The 17906-nt window shown below is 47.8% G+C and overlaps 1 protein-coding gene across 1 annotated transcript in view; it reads left to right on the forward strand.

The window, feature by feature from the left end:
• Positions 1 to 17906, forward strand: part of SEC24A (SEC24 homolog A, COPII component) — a 590503-nt gene that overhangs the window by 544026 nt on the left and 28571 nt on the right. The window contains exon 20 of the mRNA XM_086931494.1: positions 17030 to 17134. Within this exon, the coding sequence (XP_086787620.1) occupies positions 17030 to 17134 (105 nt within the window). The remainder of the gene's footprint in view (positions 1 to 17029; positions 17135 to 17906) is intronic.

Raw genomic sequence — 17906 nt, forward strand, 5'->3', positions numbered from 1 at the left:
TATTGTCCAGCCTCCCCTGCTGGAGTTTCGTCCAGCAGCAGGAGGGCAGAAGCGTGTATGTGGCATCCATCTTGTGATGCCAGGGTTCTGTTTAGCTGGTACCGGGTATACCCGTGTAGTCCTATTTCTCCCTCTTGGAGGGTGGAATCATACCTCCCCTGCCAGGACTGGCGGGGATGTATGATTCCAAGGTGTTTGGCACCAAACACGACATATGTCCTTGCAGCCATTCCAAAGTTAGCATTTACAGCAAGGTTATAATGCAATTAAGAGTATATGGTATAGCTGCATCACAGAACAACCCCGTAGAATAGATTCCGAAGGCTGCAGAGGGGCCCTGCTCATGCATGGGCACCATCTCACACAAAACCCAGCACCCTGCCTTCAGGATTGATCAGGCCTGCCATAGAGGTGACTGAGGGTTTATATGTGTAGTGATAATTGGCAGACATAGGGAACCTATATCTAAGTAAGGGATGCATACACCACCTTACACAGGCTGCTGTAGCAGACCTGCTGTGTCATTTTGAGTGGTCTCAGGGGTGGCATAACACATTCTGCAGCTCCTGAGAGTCCTCTGGGGTACATATGCCCTGGGTATATAGGATACCATATACTAGGGACTAATAAGGGTACCCCATAATCCAAACTGTGGTGTACCTAAAGTACATGCTATCATTTTAGAGAGGAAGCAGCTAGGCTGGGGCCCTGGATAGCAGGGCCCCAACAGACTAAAGTTGAGAAACAGTGAAACATCAGCAAAAAGTGGGGGTAACTATAAGAAGCAGATCCTACACATAGCTCCAAGTTTTGGAGCATTATCAATAATCCGTTCCTGGCAGAAGATTGTGCCAATCTACTGAATGCCCATATCAAAGAGGTAGAGTGGGTTAGCCATGTTGAGGGTATGTTTCAGACCAACCTTCGTTCTAGGGAAGCCCATGATATCGTAGAGCAGTGGTCTTCACTTTTTTCCCCTGAGGCCCCCCAAAGCAAAATATTTTCAATTTGCCCCCTGTTTCCGGTCCAGGGAAGACCTGGCTTGGCAGTTCGGGCTGGACTGTTCCCATGAGGAACAGGGTCAAGACTGATTTGCATATAACTAGGTCTGAACTAGGATGACAAAATGAGCAAATGAACAATGATGGATTCAACCCAGATCTAATGTGTCTAAAAAGTTTTGGTGCTCCGTCCTTCATCTTATTGTGTTTTGCAATGTGAGGGTGTCACCAGTTGAGTTCTTGAGTGCATCTTTTTAACAAACACTCATCAAAAGGTTTCCAAATGTAGTCTGATTACTTTTTACTAAAATATATCGATAAAATTGAAGACGGGCGTGTTTTCTGTCACAGGCTTTGAATTGTTAGCACTATATATACACATGCCACTATTCCCCACTTTGCCAACTAGGATTCAGTTTTGTGATTTTCTGGCAGGACCACTGAAATTATGCATTTTTGTAGAATTTTCCGCATAGTTATGGATTTTGCGGCATTCCTCACTTAATCAGTCATCTGCTGCATAATCTGCGAATGTTAACAAAAAAATATGTTCCTAGCTCAAACAAATTAAAAGGTATTAAAAATGTAGTTACATGTTGCCACGCAGTGGACAGCGCTTCGCAAAAGGTGATAATGCACTTTTCAGTTGCTCGTTGGTGTATTTCGGGGTAAACTGGTAATAATAAAGCGAAATAATTGCCCAGACAGTATTCACAAGTGTACAAATGGAAACATAATGAAATACTATCATAAAATGTGCCACATTAAGTTGTATTATTTGCATTTTCTTAAAACGCAATTAAATTTAGTCCTTTCCTACTGCATACTTCTATTGGTGCTGCTTTCTGACCACAAACAGACATTTACCTTGATTGCATTAGGCAACTAAGGTTTTGTAGTAAATTGATTAGTTTAACATGCGTTTATTTTCCATTTAAAGTGTGCCCATATTTTTGTATGCAGTTACCGGAAGGTTAGAAAAATAAACCAGTTACAGAATATATATATATATAGCTCTTTGTTGCCACATCCTTGACCCTACAACGCCACTCACTGCCCTTTACCCAACATCCCGCCTCAGGGCATCCCGGATCACAGTTTATACTCTTTGGTAAAGCCCTTCAGCTGCTGTATGCAAATCAAGATTGCCTGCAAACGCGTCACAAGCAAGTGAATAAATTTGCTCTTCCAGGCCATTTGCGCCCCCATGGGAATGCAGCCACGGCTCCCCAGGGGGGCGCCCCCCACAGTTTGAAGAACTGTCGTAGAGTGTCAATCCAAGATAGTGTTTCTAGCGCAGGAAGTAAGAGCAGGCATGTCTTGGTTGACTAAAAACAAGGCCCTAGGATTGACTGGATCCCCCCAGACCTTCATATTTCGAAGTTGGACACCTGGGTTCCTTCCTTCACTTCAATTATCAATGCTGCGGTTGATAGGCCACCCGGAATCCTGGGCACTATCCACCATCGTCCCTGTTTTCAAAAAGGGAAATCGGGATAGCACTCATTGCTATACGCTCATCCCCCTTTTGGATTCAGTGGTTAATGTGGTGGTACATATGGTACTAGGCAGGCTTTCAAGCTGGGCAAATGACACCGTATTCTCGCCGACGTCCAGTATGATTTTTGCCCTGGTTGTTCCATGATGGACCAGAGTTTAAATCTTTACATGATTGTTAACAAGTATACTGTTGTTCGCTCTGGTACCATCTACCTTGCCTTCAGGGACTTTTCGTCTGTGTTTGACCGTGTCAATAGATCTAAGCTCTGGCAGATGATGCTCTCCATTGGCATCGATAAAGACATCGTCCAGTTTTTAAGGAAACTTCATAGAGACACCAAAGAAATAGTTCGATATTCGAAAGTTCTCGAAGTTACCCGTGAGTTCTAGATTCATAAAGGGGTTCATCAAGGGTGCATTTTGGCCCCTTTTCTTTTTAACTTGTACATAAGTAATATGGAGCAGGCCCTCCTGACATCAATATCAGACTATCTCCAGGTAAGAAAGCAAAGTTTACCCGTACTACTGTATGCAGAGGTCACTGTCCTTAAGGACAGCAAGGGGTCTACAATTTTGGTTGTCCCTCTTTGTCTTATGAAGGATTTGGACTTACTGGTAAATAATAGAAACAGGCTAGTATTAGATTCCTTACCTTAGAATATCCCCAGACATCAGACTGGATCCGGAAATTTGTCTGCGTAGCAGTACCCATGCGCGTCGGTAGGCGTCGTGGGCGCCGTGATGACGTCGTCGGAGTACTTAGACGACGCCTCCGCGCGCTGACATCAGTTCTTCTTTTTTCCGCGCCAGCAGCGCTGATCCGGAAAAAGTGGTACCCATAGTCAATTTTTGACTAACTTTTTCTATCCTTTTGATCATTCTTCGAGTCTATGGTGCCGGTAGGGATGCCAGGATTTAAACCATATGAGGACTGCGACCAACTGATGTCGGTTGCCGACCCTCACCGCCGGTGCCTTCACTGTCTCGGCTTTGACCACGACGACAAGCCCCGACTGCCGAGCCCTGATGTCGAAAGCTAGGCGGGAGCGGTCTTGCAAGCGGCTTGAGCTCCAGCAGTCGGCCCCACGCTGCGAGAGGCCCCTGTCCGGTCGGAGGTCGAGGGACCGGTCGCGGGGTTGGAGTCGTCCTAGCTCCAGGAGTCACCATCGGGCTTCAGGCTCGAAGTAGTCAGGAAAGCACAAGAAGTCGAAGAGGCGTCATCGCTCTTCCGATTCCCTCCCCCTCCCCCCCGACGCTCACGCGATGCGGCCGGGGGTTCGGGTAACACCGCCCACGCGGCTCTGTCGGAGTCGCAGGCGTCGCGGCCTGCTTCATGCCCTCCGGTCCCTGGGCAGCACGCGACAACGGAGGAGATCGAGCGTTTCCTCATGGCCATGAGGTTGCTCTCCCCTCCGACGGGCTCCGCGGTGCCTTCAGACCGCCGGCACCTTCGGGCCCGGCGCCGCAGGGTCCCACTGGATCCGCCTCCGGATCCGGGTCGTCGCTGGTTGACCTGACGACCTCACCGGCGCCGGTCCCTAGGGTGTCGCCTTCGGGAGACGCTGTCAACGATGCCTCCCTCGCTCCGGTTCCGGCGTCGGAGCGGCCCCGCTCTCGACGCCGATGGGAGATTTTTACTTCAACGAACCGGCCCCATCCTTTGACAACCCTGACTATCAGGAGATGGGTAGTGAGGTGTATTGGGAGGGGTCTGAGGACCCTCTGACATGTGATTCAGTCCCAGCAGGACTGGACAGGTGAACTTGGGGATGCCAGTGGTCTGGACACTTCGCCAGACACTGGTTTTGTCTCCCCTCCTACCGTGGCTACGGAAGAAGGGGCAACCTACAGTGTGGTGCTGACTAGGGCGGCCAAGGCCTTGAGCTCCTTGTCGCGGCCTTGATGACTAACCTCCTCACTTAGGTCCTTAAACCGCAGGCAAGCTCGGCTGAGCCTCTGCTGCCGTTTAATGAGGCCTTGTCAGATGTTCTTCTGGGCACTTGGTCTAAGCCCGCTACAGGTCCGCCTGTAGATAGGAACGTGGCCAGGCGCCACTGCCTGGCTCCGGGCGACCCTTGCTTCCTGTCCACCCACCCCACCCCTGAGAGCCTGGTCATCCAGGCCTCTAACTCCCTGACCGCATTCCCGACGGCTCCCCCCGATCGGAAATCCAAAAGGTACAAACAATATGGTAAAAAGATGTTCTCCTGACTTAGTTTGGGGTTGAGGTCAGTCAACGCCGCATGCCTCTTGGGCCGTTAGACCCGCTCTCTGTGGGACACGGTTGCGGACGTGCTGCCACAATGTCCGGAGGGGGTCCGGACTAAACTCACCCAAGCCCTTGAGGAGGGTCGAGATGCAGCACGATATTCCATGCGCTGTGGGCTGGATACCACAGACTCGCTGGGCAGGGCAATGGCAACAACGGTGGCGATTTGTCACCACGCCTGGCTGAGGTCCGACAACTTTTTGACTGATGTCCAAAACACCCTTATGGACATGCCGTTTGATGGCCGTCGCTTCTTTGGCGATAAGGCAGACCGTGCGCTTCAGCGCTTTAAGGACTCCAGGGCTACGGCCAAGTCCTTGGGCCTCTCGGCCCGCGCCAGCCGACTGTTGCCTTTCACTCCTTTCGTGGCCAAGGAAGGGGCGCCCCCACACGTCCTGCCCACCACGGCCCGCAGACTAACATCCAGCGTTGTGGCGGAAGTAGTAACTGCCGTGGCGGCGGTCGGGGACAACGGCGAGGTCAGTCCACACCTACCCCTGCAGCATCCGCCTCGAAACCCTCCTAGTCCGAGCTTTCAGGCCCATGTGTCGCCAGTGGGGTCAGGGTTCGCCATCACCTCCTCCACTGGTGCACCGTCACATCGGACTGGTGGGTGCTGCAAATCATCTGAAGGGGCTACTCCCTCCCCTTCGAGGCGACCCCTCCAGCCATGCCACCGCAGTACCACCGCGTGTCGGGGGATCACTTCAGTCTTCTGCTGGAGGAAGTTACGGCCCTCTTGGCCAAGGGGGCCATTGAGCACGTTCCTGGGCCAGAAGTAGGGTATGGTTGTTACTCCCACTACTTTCTGGTTCCCAAGAAGAACAAAGGGGGCCTACGCCCTATCTTGGACCTGCGGAACGTCAACGGCTTCCTCCGGAAGGAGAAGTTCAAGATGCTGACTTTGGCTTAGGTCTTAGCTGCCCTGGGCCCGGGAGACTGGATGGTAGCGCTGGACTTGCAGGACGCTTATTTTCACATCCCCGTCCTGCCGGCCCACCGGCGTTACCTTTTGTTCACGGTAGGCCACGGCACTCAGTTTACCATGCTCCCCTTCGGCCTTACCAGCGCCCCACGGGTGTTTACGAAAGTGATGGCGGTGGTCGCAGCTCATCTGCGCAGGTTAGGGGTTTCAGTCTTCCTCTACCTCGATGACTGGTATATTCAGGCTCTGATCCCGATCTTTCAGCCGTTCTCCCGAGTCTCGGTCAGGTTGACACTGCAGCTTCTGGGGCTGAAGGCCTCCTGCATCCTTCTGGTGCATCACGCCCGGTGGCGGATGCGGGTTCTGCAGTGGGACCTTAAGTTTCAATGGGCCCAGCATCAGGGCAACTTGTCCGACCAGGTCTCGATCTCGCAGGTCACTGCAAGACAGTTGCAGTGGTGGCTCACAGACCGCGATTGGGTCAGCGCCTGATCCCTCTCCCTACCCCAACCGGAGCAGGTAGTTGTGACAGACGCGTCACTCCAGAGCTGGGGGGGCCACATGAAAGAGGCGGAGATCAGAGGCCTCTGGTCTCTGGCGGAGTCCAGGCTCCACATCAACCTTCTGGAGCTGCTGGGTGATCCGGCTTGCACTGAAAGCATTCCTCCCCTCTGTCCAGGGAAGATTAATGCAGGTGTTCACGGACAACACCACCGCCATGTGGTATTCCAACAAACAGGGCGGGGTGGGGTCATGGACCCTATGCCAGGAGGCGCTGCGCCTCCGGCAGTGGCTGGAACGTCAGGGCGTGACCCTGGTGGTTCAACATCTGGCGGGTTCCCTGAACGCCAGGGCGGACGAACTCAGCCGTCGGTGCATGATGGATCACGAATGGCATCTGAACTCGGACGTGGCGCAAGACCTCTTTCAGCAGTGGGGAGAGCCTTGGTTAGATCTATTCGCCACAGAAGAGAACGCGCAATGGAGCTGCGGTCTGTTGTACGTCTTTCCGCCTATACCACTTCTGCCCAGAGTGCTGAAGATCAGACGCAACCAGGCCCAAGTTATCCTTGTGGCTCCGGACTGGACACGAAGATACTGGTACCCGAGCTACTCAGCATGTCTGTCGATCCCTCGATTCGTCTGCCTCTTCAGGAGGACCTTCTGTCGCAGAAGCAGGGGACGGTCCTCCACCTGAACCTGTCCAGTCTCCACTTACATGCGTGGAGATTGAGCGGCGGCAGTTGAGGCCATTTTCATTTCCCTCCTGAAGTCTGTAATGTCATTCTGGCAGCCAGGCGTCCCTCCACAAAATCGGTATATGCCTGCAGGTGGAACTTATTTGTGGCATGGTGCACAGCAAAGGCTGTGGATCCCCTTTCTGCCCCTCTTTCAGAGGTTCTCCTCCATCTTCTCTCTCTTGCCCGGCAGGGCTCTGCTCTGGGCACTATCAAGGGCTCCCGCTCTGCTATTTCCGCCTTCTTAAGGCTCCCTGATCAGTCCTCTTTGTTCAAGTCCCAAGTGGTAAATAGGTTTTTGAAGGGCATCACTCATATGTTTCCTCCTGTTCCTTTCGTGATGCCGCAGTGGGACTTGAACCTTGTTCTGACCTATCTGATGTGTGCTCCTTTCGAGCCACTTCATAACTGTACTCTTCGTCTCCTTACTCTGAAGACTGCTTTCCTGGTTGCCATCACCTCTGCCAGGAGGGTAAGTGAGCTCCAGGCTCTAGGCTCTTTCCTCTAAATCTCCCTTCCTTTGTCCATCTGGACAAAGTTGTGTTGCGGACGCAACCCTCTTTCCTGCCCAAAGTAGTCACAGCCTTCCACATCGGGCAGTACATCACCTTGCCCACCTTCTTTCTGCCTCCGCATCCCTCGAAAGAGGAAGAGAGGCTCCACCGTCTGGATCCAAAACGTTCGCTCTCATTCTATTTGGATCGCACACGCCAGTTCCGGGTGGATGACCAACTCTTTGTTGGTTACGTGGGCACTAAGAAAGGTCGGGTGGTGCACAAACGTACCATCTCTCGGTGGGTCGTGTTGTGCATCAAGGTATGCTACTCTTTGGCTAAAAAGGAGCCTCCGGTGGACTGAGGGCCCATTTCACTCGGGCCACAGGGGCTACTACTGCCCTGGGCCGGGGAGTCCCCTTGCAGGACATCTGTCACGCAGCTACGTGGGCCTCGCTGCACACGTTTGCAAGAAACTACTGCCTGGACAGCCAAGTCCGGAGAGATGGCTTCTTTGGCCATTCCGTTCTCCAGGACTTTCTGGTGTGATCATGGGTTTGCAGACCCACCACCGGGGTTGGTATTGCTGGGGTATCTATTCTAAGGTAAGAAATCTGATACTAACCTGTTTCTTTCAGATGCACAAGTTACTTACCTTCGGTAACGATATGTTCGAGGCATATGGGCTGCAGATGGTACATTATGAATAGATCGCCATCTGGTGTTGGGCTCGGATGATTGCACTTTGTTTTTCTCTTGGAGAGTCTTTTGTATCTTGGTGACTCCTCCCTTAGTTGGTAGTGCGCATGGGCATCGGCTCCATCCTTAGATTGTTTTTTTCCGCCATCGGGTTCGGATGAAGATCGAGACGCTCCAGATCAACTTCAGAAGAAAGTGATTTTTCGGCGCGTATTCCCTTTCCAATTCGACGGTATTGTTATCGAACGCGTTCTTTTCCATTCCGACGCGTTACAAATTTAAAATAGAAGAGAAAAACTTGGATCTACGTCGAAGAACAGGAGACCTTTCTCGACGCAGTCAAGCCCGGAGTCCATGGAAAGGACTCCATTCAAAAAATGTCCATCGTGTGGTGCTAAGTTCCCACACAAGGACCTACACGAGGTGTGCAACCTCTGTCTATCGCCTGAACACGAATCCAGGGACTGCGAAGCCTGCGCGGCATTCTCCTCCAAGCTAACGATTAGAAATCGTCGAGCTCGAAGACACGAGGCTTCCAGAATGCAGGCGGAGGCAATCCCGGAGCTGTTCGGAGACGAACAAATCGAGGAAGAAGAGGACCAGTCGGGGTCGGAAGGGGACCAGTCGGAGGTTGAAGAACTCTTCGAGCAACAAACCGTGAGTGACGACGTCCCCTTACCAAAAAACCGACCCCGTGCGGTAACGACCCCGCCCTCGGGCCCGGTCAAACCGCTGAAAAAAGTTTCCGACGCCCAGCCCTCGGGCCCGGCAACGAAACCGAAACTGAAACCGAAGCACTCGGAATCCCACCATGTCGGATCCGAGAAAAGGGCGACATCGACTTCGGCACCGAGGCTACATACAAAGGAGAGCTCGGTATCGAAACATTCCATGTCGAAAAAGAAATATGATTTATCGCCCAAGAGACACTCGATACCCAAAAAGTCGGAATCGAGCAGACATTCGGTGTCGAAAACAGCAAGATCTGAAGATCAAAAACAAAAACAGCTCTCGGAACCAGGACCTTCGGTACCGATTCAAGAGCAACAAACAGATCCCAAACAAAAGATCTTGTTTATTGACCCACAAACTGGGAAAGTGGTCACGAAGAAGAGAAAGAGTGAACAGTCAGAAGATAAACCTCTTCCTTCAAAAAAGAGAACAATGGGGCCGAACATAACTCCTCCTGCTTCTCCTCGTCCTAGAGACACACCCTCTTCTCCTATTCCTCACAATAGGCCACATATTCCTACACCCTCCACACCAAGACCAGCTACACCTCAGTCAGATGTAGACAGTGATATAGGGGAGGGAGAACCTCAAGGGGATGACGAATCTATCCCAGATGAGGAAGATCCATGGGAAAATTACGATGTAGGGTCAGATGAGGACAACGACCCAGAGCTATATCCCTCAAAGCCTTCACCACCTGATGATAACACAGGTTTTGTGCAGCTCATTAATAGGGCAGCAAAATATCACAAACTAGATATGCACACAGAACCTCAGATAGAGGATTTCTTGTTAGAGACTCTACCTAGTGCACAGAGAACATCAGGTACTCTTCCTATGCTGAAGGGTCTTCTCACTCACACAGAGGAAATATTCGAAAACCCAGTGAGAGCCAGGGTGTTAAACCCAAGAATCGATAAAAAATACAAAGCGGCTCCAAAGGACCCAATATTTATTAGAGGGCATGTACCTCTAGATTCGCTGGTGGTCTCAAACGCTCGTAAAAGAGCAAACTCATTATCTACAGGAGAGGCTCCTCCACCAGATAAAGAGTCGAAGTTAATAGATGCATCAGGCAAAAGAGTAGCATCACAGGCAGCGAATAGCTGGCGTATAGCCAATACACAAGCACTACTCGCACGTTATGACAGGGCACATTACGATGAGTTAGAAAAACTTCTCACACATCTTCCAAAAGAACATCAGAAGAAGGCAGACCAATTAATACAGGAAGGTAAAATAATAACCAATACTTCCATTAAGTGTGCATTAGACGCAGCAGACACTGCAGCAAGGTCTATTAACACTAGTGTCATGCTAAGAAGGCACGCATGGCTTAGAATCTCAGGATTCAAACAAGAAGTACAAACAGCCCTACTGAACAAACCATTTGATCAAAAGACATTGTTTGGTTCAAGTACAGACGAGACATTAGAAAAGATGAAGAAAGATACGGAAACGGCTAAGTCAATGGGAGCATTGCAACAGCCAACGCACAGAGGTTCCTTTCGTAGATCCACCTATAGAGGGGGCTCAAAAAACACAGGAACAAATCAGCAATCCACATCTTTCACACCAACATCACCCAGAGGTAATTCACGAGGTAGTTACAGAGGTAACAACAATAAGGGTAGAGGCCGCGGAAATAATAACAACCGCAACGCCTCAACACCAAAACAGTGACTTCATAGAACTCCCCCCAGACCACATAACACCGGTCGGGGGACGTCTATCACAGTTCCTACCTGTCTGGGAAAACATCACGTCAGACAAGTGGGTGAGACAAATTATCCAACATGGTTATTGCCTAGAACTCACAGCCACCCCACCAAACATCCCTCCCAAACAGCGTCCAATGAGTCAGGATCATCTGACATTGTTAAGAGAAGAAGTGCTAGCACTTCTACAAAAGCATGCAATAGAGAAGGTCCCAAAGGATCAACAAGGAACAGGAGTATACTCTCTATACTTCCTGATCCCCAAAAAGGACGGGTCCCTACGACCAATATTAGAACTCAGACCTCTTAATGCTTACATAAATTCGGAGCATTTCCACATGGTCACGCTCCAACAAGTACTCCCTTTACTGAAGAAAGGGGACTTTCTTTCTACACTGGATCTAAAAGACGCTTACTTTCATATCCCAATTCACAAAGCCCACAGAAAATACCTAAGGTTTGTGTTAGAAGGACAACACTACCAGTTCAAGGTCCTTCCGTTCGGTGTCACAACAGCACCGAGAGTTTTCACAAAATGCCTAGCTGTGGTGGCAGCACACCTAAGAAGACAACAAATACATGTCTTCCCATACTTGGACGATTGGCTAATAAAGGCCAAATCAAAGGAAGAATGTCTTCACAACACACAGAAGACAATTCAATTGCTGCACCACCTAGGGTTTACGGTGAACTACAAAAAATCACACCTGCAACCAAACCAGATCCAGCAATACCTGGGGGCTACAGTAGACACAGAAAAGGCAATAGCATACCCCAACCCAATCAGGGTACAGACAATGGTCGGGTTAATACAAAGATTTCAACCACAACACTCACTACCAGCACGAGTGTTTATGCAACTATTAGGCATGATGTCCTCTTGCATACTGCTAATACCACATGCCAGACTACAAATGCGCCCACTACAAGAGTGTCTAGCGACACAGTGGAATCAGGCTCAAGGTCAGATTACAGATCTGGTGTTGGTAAACGACCGGACGTATCGCTCTCTGAAGTGGTGGAACACAGAAAACATTTCCAAGGGACGGTCGTTCCTAGAGCCAATTCCACAAGTAATAATAACAGCGGACGCATCGCTCTCCGGATGGGGAGCGCATATGGACAAATACACAGTACAGGGGAAGTGGAGTGCGCAGCAAAAGAAACTGCACATCAACTACCTAGAACTATTAGCAATATTTCTAGCACTAAAAGCTTTCCAAATGCAAATAACAAACAAGGCAGTCCTGATCAGAACAGACAACATGACTGCAATGTATTATATTCAAAAACAGGGGGGGACACACTCTCTCCAACTGTCCAAACTAGCACAGGACATATGGAGATGGGCCATTCCTCAAAAGATCTACCTGTTAGCGGAACACCTACCAGGAATTCAAAATCAAATAGCAGACATCCTAAGCAGACAGTCAGAACAAGCACACGAATGGGAGCTGCACGACCAAATACTACAGCCATTCTTCCAAAAATGGGGGCAACCAGGGATAGATCTGTTTGCAAATCATCAGAACGCAAAATGCAAGCAATTCGCATCCAGGTACCCACACCAAAGGTCCCAGGGCAATGCACTGTGGATAAATTGGTCCAACAAATTTGCTTACGCGTTCCCTCCTCTACCACTAATTCCATTACTGGTGAGAAAACTGCAGCAACACTCAATGACAATGATACTAGTGGCACCCACGTGGGCAAGACAGCCGTGGTTCACCACGCTGCTACAACTCTCACAAGTACCACATCAAAAGCTAAGGTTATTACCCATGCATCTTACACAGAACCGTGGAGAAATAATGCACCCAGATCCCAAACAACTGAACCTAGCGATCTGGCTCCTGAGGTCATAGAGTTTGGGTATTTAGATTTACCACCAGAATGCATGGAAATCATTAAACAGGCAAGACGTCCTACCACCAGAGCATGCTACGCAGCAAAATGGAAGAGGTTTGCTATACACTGTAACAGTAAGCACATCAACCCTCTGGACGCATCCACTAAACAAATCATTTGCTATTTATTACACTTACAGCAATGTAACCTAGCATATACCTCTATCAGGGTTCATCTAGCAGCCATAGCGGCGTACCTACAAAACAGGCAACACCTGTCACTGTTTAAAGTACCAGCAATTAAAGCTTTCATGGAAGGACTCAAGAGTCATTCCACCAAGAAGACCACCTTCCCCAGTCTGGAATCTCAACATAGTGCTTACCAGACTAATGGGGCCACCCTTTGAACCTATGCATAGGTGTGAAATACAATTCCTCACATGGAAGGTAGCCTTCCTCATAGCTATCACGTCACTTAGAAGAGTAAGTGAACTGCAGGCTTTTACGATTCAAGAACCATTTATGCAGCTACACCAAAATAAAGTGGTTCTTAGAACAAACCCAAAATTCTTACCAAAGGTTATTTCAGCATTCCACATCAATCAGTCAGTGGAATTACCGGTTTTCTTTCCAAAACCACAAACAGTAGCGGAAAGAGCCCTACATACACTGGATGTTAGGAGGGCCATATTGTACTATATAGAAAGAACACAAACTTTCAGAAAGACAAAACAGCTATTTGTTGCGTTTTCTCCCACACATAAAGGCAATCCCATCTCCAAAGCGGGCATTGCCAGATGGATTGTAAAATGCATTCAAATATGCTACTTAAAGGCAAAGAGAACATTAACTGTTCCTCCTAGAGCTCACTCTACACGTAAACTAGGAGCATCTATGGCATTTCTGGGAAACATTCCACTAGATGACATATGCAAAGCAGCTACCTGGGTTACACCGCACACCTTCACAAAACACTATTGTGTAGATGTGCACACAACACAACAAGCTACAGTGGGACAAGCAGTATTAAAAACATTGTTTCAGACAGTTGCAACAGACACGGGCGACCACCGCTAGGGAGAGAACTGCTGTATAGTCTATTCATAATGTACCATCTGCAGCCCATATGCCTCGAACGGAATATGCTACTTACCAGTATGCATCTGTTCTTGGCATAGAGGGCTGCAGAGTGGTACATGCCCTCCCAGCCTCCCCGGAAACCTGTGTCTGTTCCAACATTATCTTATTTAGATACACTTACATGGGCACTCTTATCTGTATTCCACTATACTACTCCATCTAACCCTACTATGGCAAAACAATCTAAGGATGGAGCCGATGCCCATGCGCACTACCAACTAAGGGAGGAGTCACCAAGATACAAAAGACTCTCCAAGAGAAAAACAAAGTGCAATCATCCGAGCCCAACACCAGATGGCGATCTATTCATAATGTACCACTCTGCAGCCCTCTATGCCAAGAACAGATGCATACTGGTAAGTAGCATATTCCATCTGTAAGAAACAGTAGTTAGTATTAGATTCCTTACCGCCCCACCCATCCTCCCCGTTCTGCGAACCGATATCTAGGGTTAAGGTCATCCCCTTTCAGGGCCCTAGTTTCATGGCTCCAGTGTTGGTTTTTATCATGGCTTTGCGTTTCTGGCGTGGAAAAGCTATGTATAAGAACTGACGTCCGCGCGCGAGTGCGGCGTCTAAGTACTCCGGCGACGTCATCCCGGCGCCAGCGACGGACGCGGAGCCGCAGACGTCGCCTACCGACGCGCATGGGTACTGCTACGCAATAGTTTCCAGATCCAGTCTGACGCCTGGGGATATTCTAAGGTAAGGAATCTAATACTAACTACTGTTTCTTACAGATATATCGTTACCGAAGATAAGTAACTTGTGCTACTTGTACATAACTACAATTCATATAATTAGACCATCAGACCTTATAGGAGTGGTAAATGGGATCATATTTGTTGGTCCTGATGAAAAGCCTTAGGGGAAGGCTTGAAACATGTTAGCCCGGAGACAGGCAGCCATCACAGTGTAAGTCTCCCACCCCCCTTTTTACTAGTACCAGTTAGAGGACTTAATAAATGATTCACTCACCCCGAATAGCCAGGTATTTTTTAACTTTACTAATCTACTTGACACTCCCTTGCCTCATAGTCATACACCCAACAAAGTGCTCCCACGGCTTAGTCAGTCGTAGCAAGCCCCGTCTGCAGCGGGCGAGAAGAACCCAATGGTGAAGCATGCCACCATGGCTCACTTTAGTGAGTGAGGGTTATTTTAAGAAAACTCATCGTTTTCTTGAAAAACATTGAGGATTACATAAGCTGGTCAAATTTAAAACAAGTAGACTCTTTCTGTTTATCTACACCTTCTCTTTATACTATTGTATTTATTCGGATTTTGAGGGGCCATGGAGCTCATGACAAGCTTTTCCAAAGATTGTGCAAATGTGGTCAAGCTGTCTCCTTTAATCCAGGTAGGCTGCGGACCTCCTTTCAAATGTCATCCTGGAAATCAGTCAAAGTTCTCTAATACTTTAAAAGTGTGGCTGTTTCTCCATTTTGGCTGTCTGAGAAGGGCTCCAAATAAAGAACATGATGGTTTGTGGTCCAGTGGTAAAGTTGACCCTCGTTCATTATTTGTTAAAAATGAGGTGGGACATGGCCTGGCCAGATTGCCAAAAAGATGTGCTGCTTTGAGGCTCTTGCTCTCCCCCAATTTAATCCCGCAATTTTTGATAGTCTTCTAGCTGCAGATGTGTTACCTATTGCATATTTCCCCAGTCAGACTGGATCTGTGTGCCAGAAGATGGCACTGATGCCAGTGCGCTCCAGAAATGAAGTGCGGGCCTATTTAGTTCAGAGGACTGTTGAAATCTTCAAAAGGTGACAAATCTGTGGCTAGATAGTCTCTAGCAAAAAGGTACAAACCTTGTTCATCCTTTCTGAATCCCCAAGAGTTAGTCTGTAATCCCTCCCAAAATAGAGGTGGCCCTAATTCAACTGTTGCCATATTTGGAGCGGTTCATGCTTCTGGCAGAGCTGGCCCAATGAGGTAGACAAGCTCTCTCTCCCTGGATTCACTGCAGCCTGAGGAAGCACCAGAGTCTCCTAACACTGTGGCATGGCAATTGACTCTGTCCACGGAGTGTGTGATCCAGACTAAGAGCCCAACTGGGTCTGGGGACGTCTTCAAGGCTATTTAAAGTACCCCTGCCTTGCTACGCATGCATACCATGCACATACATGAGGTCTAAGGCTTTTATCTGCCTTGGTCTTCTGTCCTTGGGGAATACCCGGATGGTGTCTGATCCTTGATTAAAGTGTGATGGGCACAGAGTGTCGGCTGAAACATATTGGCGTTTATGTATTATGAATAATTTAACAGCTCGTTTCAATAAAAACCCAGAAAAAAACTTTTTATCCATACCCCGGGTACCTTACAAATCTTTGTGTATATCTGTAGGTATTTGTGACTTTCCACTCTCCTTCTAGATTCCTCCTTATCCAGCCAAATGTTATCTTGGAACTCCCATTCTTTTGGTTGAGTCCACCCCGATGGTACCACCGTACCCCAGGGTGTGATAGGTGACGATGAGGAAGCATGTGACGATAAAGTGAATGAGGTGTCTACTCCAACATCTTTGGATACCGAAGAAGTACTAGGAAGGGAAACCTTCCTAGAACAGGATCCGTATTTCTCTTTCTTCAATTAGTCTAGTTGTTCTTGTGTGTGAATAAAAATATTGCCAAACTGAATGATCGACTGAATAATAGACCACCTTGAAGGAAATTTGTAATTCTTGGGAAACTGAACCTGTGCTAATACCAAATTGAACTCCCCTTTTGTTTTGGCTAGTACTAGATAGCGTAGAAGTTGCCTATATAGTAGCTGTAAGGCATGATTAATCTCATGACCCAATGTAAATGGTGTAATGTTGACAATATTACAACTGTACTGTCAATGCTATTGTTGAGGATGACTAAAAACAAAAATCAACGACAACAGTGGATTTTTTTGTTAAACTTTAGGCCTGTAGGAATTATTTTGCAATTTACATGGAAAATCAATGAGGCCAAAAATGGGGCATGGCAGGTGGAGGAGGGATGAATTAAATGTCCACTGTGTGGGAAAATAGTTACTGTGTTTATCTTGAAAATATATTTTCCACATAAACAGCAGCCGAATAGTAATAAATTTGCCAACAGATTGTCCACTGAATTGCCATGTGGTGTCCTAGAGTCCATTCTAGCATTATTAGTCTTTCAATCATATGTTCAGCAGTTGAAACTCTTTAAGTCCTTATCAGCTGTATATGAACAGAGAAGTGGTGATGTATACAAAGTGTTGTGATGCTTGATCCAAGTGGAAGAAACTTGGCCCCACAGTGACTTGTGATTTTTTAAAATGTATGTGCTTAGCTATTATTTATCGTCCATTAACGATAGTTTGACATGTACATTTCTAGTTGTATGAACTTGTTCAAGCACATATATGTTTACGTTTTGTTATGATTTGAGAACAAGTGCTGTTTTCTGTGTTGTTCTACTTAAATATTAACAACGATTCCTGGGTTTCTCTAGGGAGCACTTTACATCAATGACCGGACAATACCTCAGCCTCCTATTCTTCAGTTGTCTGTTGAAAAATTGAGTAGAGATGGTGCTTTTCTGATGGATGCTGGATCTGTAAGTAAAACACATTTGAAAGTGCTTTAGTTAATTTCCTGTCAGTCTTTTTCTTCTACACTACCTTTGTCGTCTTCTGGTTTCACTTACTTGTTGCTTCTTTTTTAAGTTGAAATCTTAGCCCCTGCAGTGCGTCAGTTATATGGCTAAACACATACTGAACGGGAGAGAGGTACAACTCCTTTTCCATCCTCCTTACGTATAAACACTTGTACCCACGAACAGAGGAAAAGGAGGAAATATGAGTGTTCTTTATGAGCAGAGACAAGACTTGGGAAAAATGCCAGGTTTCTTTAAAATGCTCAACCACCAGTGGTGGCTGGTAACATTTGAAAGTAGTGAGGCGTAAAATTATTGCTTAACTGCACTGTGGCAAGCGAGCGCGCCCAAACCACCTCCGGAGTGTTTGAGGGGAATTCTCCCCCCAAGAAAAATTTGACAAAAGAGTGGACGAATGGTGCATTTTCAAGCAAATTTGAGAAAGCAGTAAGGTTAATAAAGCAATTGTGAAAGTGGTTATTACACTAATAAAGAGATGTCATATAATATAGGTAACTGCTTATTCAGTATAACCAAGCATTCGTGCTGGTGTTTCTAAAACTAAAATGCAGTAAAATATGTTTGTGACGTACAAAAAAAAAGTGTGCATCACCATATTTCTTTCACATCCTCCAGGGTTATCTTTCACGCACAAGGCCATTGCACACTGCTCACTCACTGTCAACAAATTACAATTCAAAATGGTTTCCTATTGAAGTAAAGATTAGCTCAC

This window comes from Lissotriton vulgaris, chromosome 7, assembly GCF_964263255.1.
Source record: "Lissotriton vulgaris chromosome 7, aLisVul1.2, whole genome shotgun sequence".
NCBI lineage: Eukaryota > Metazoa > Chordata > Amphibia > Caudata > Salamandridae > Lissotriton > Lissotriton vulgaris.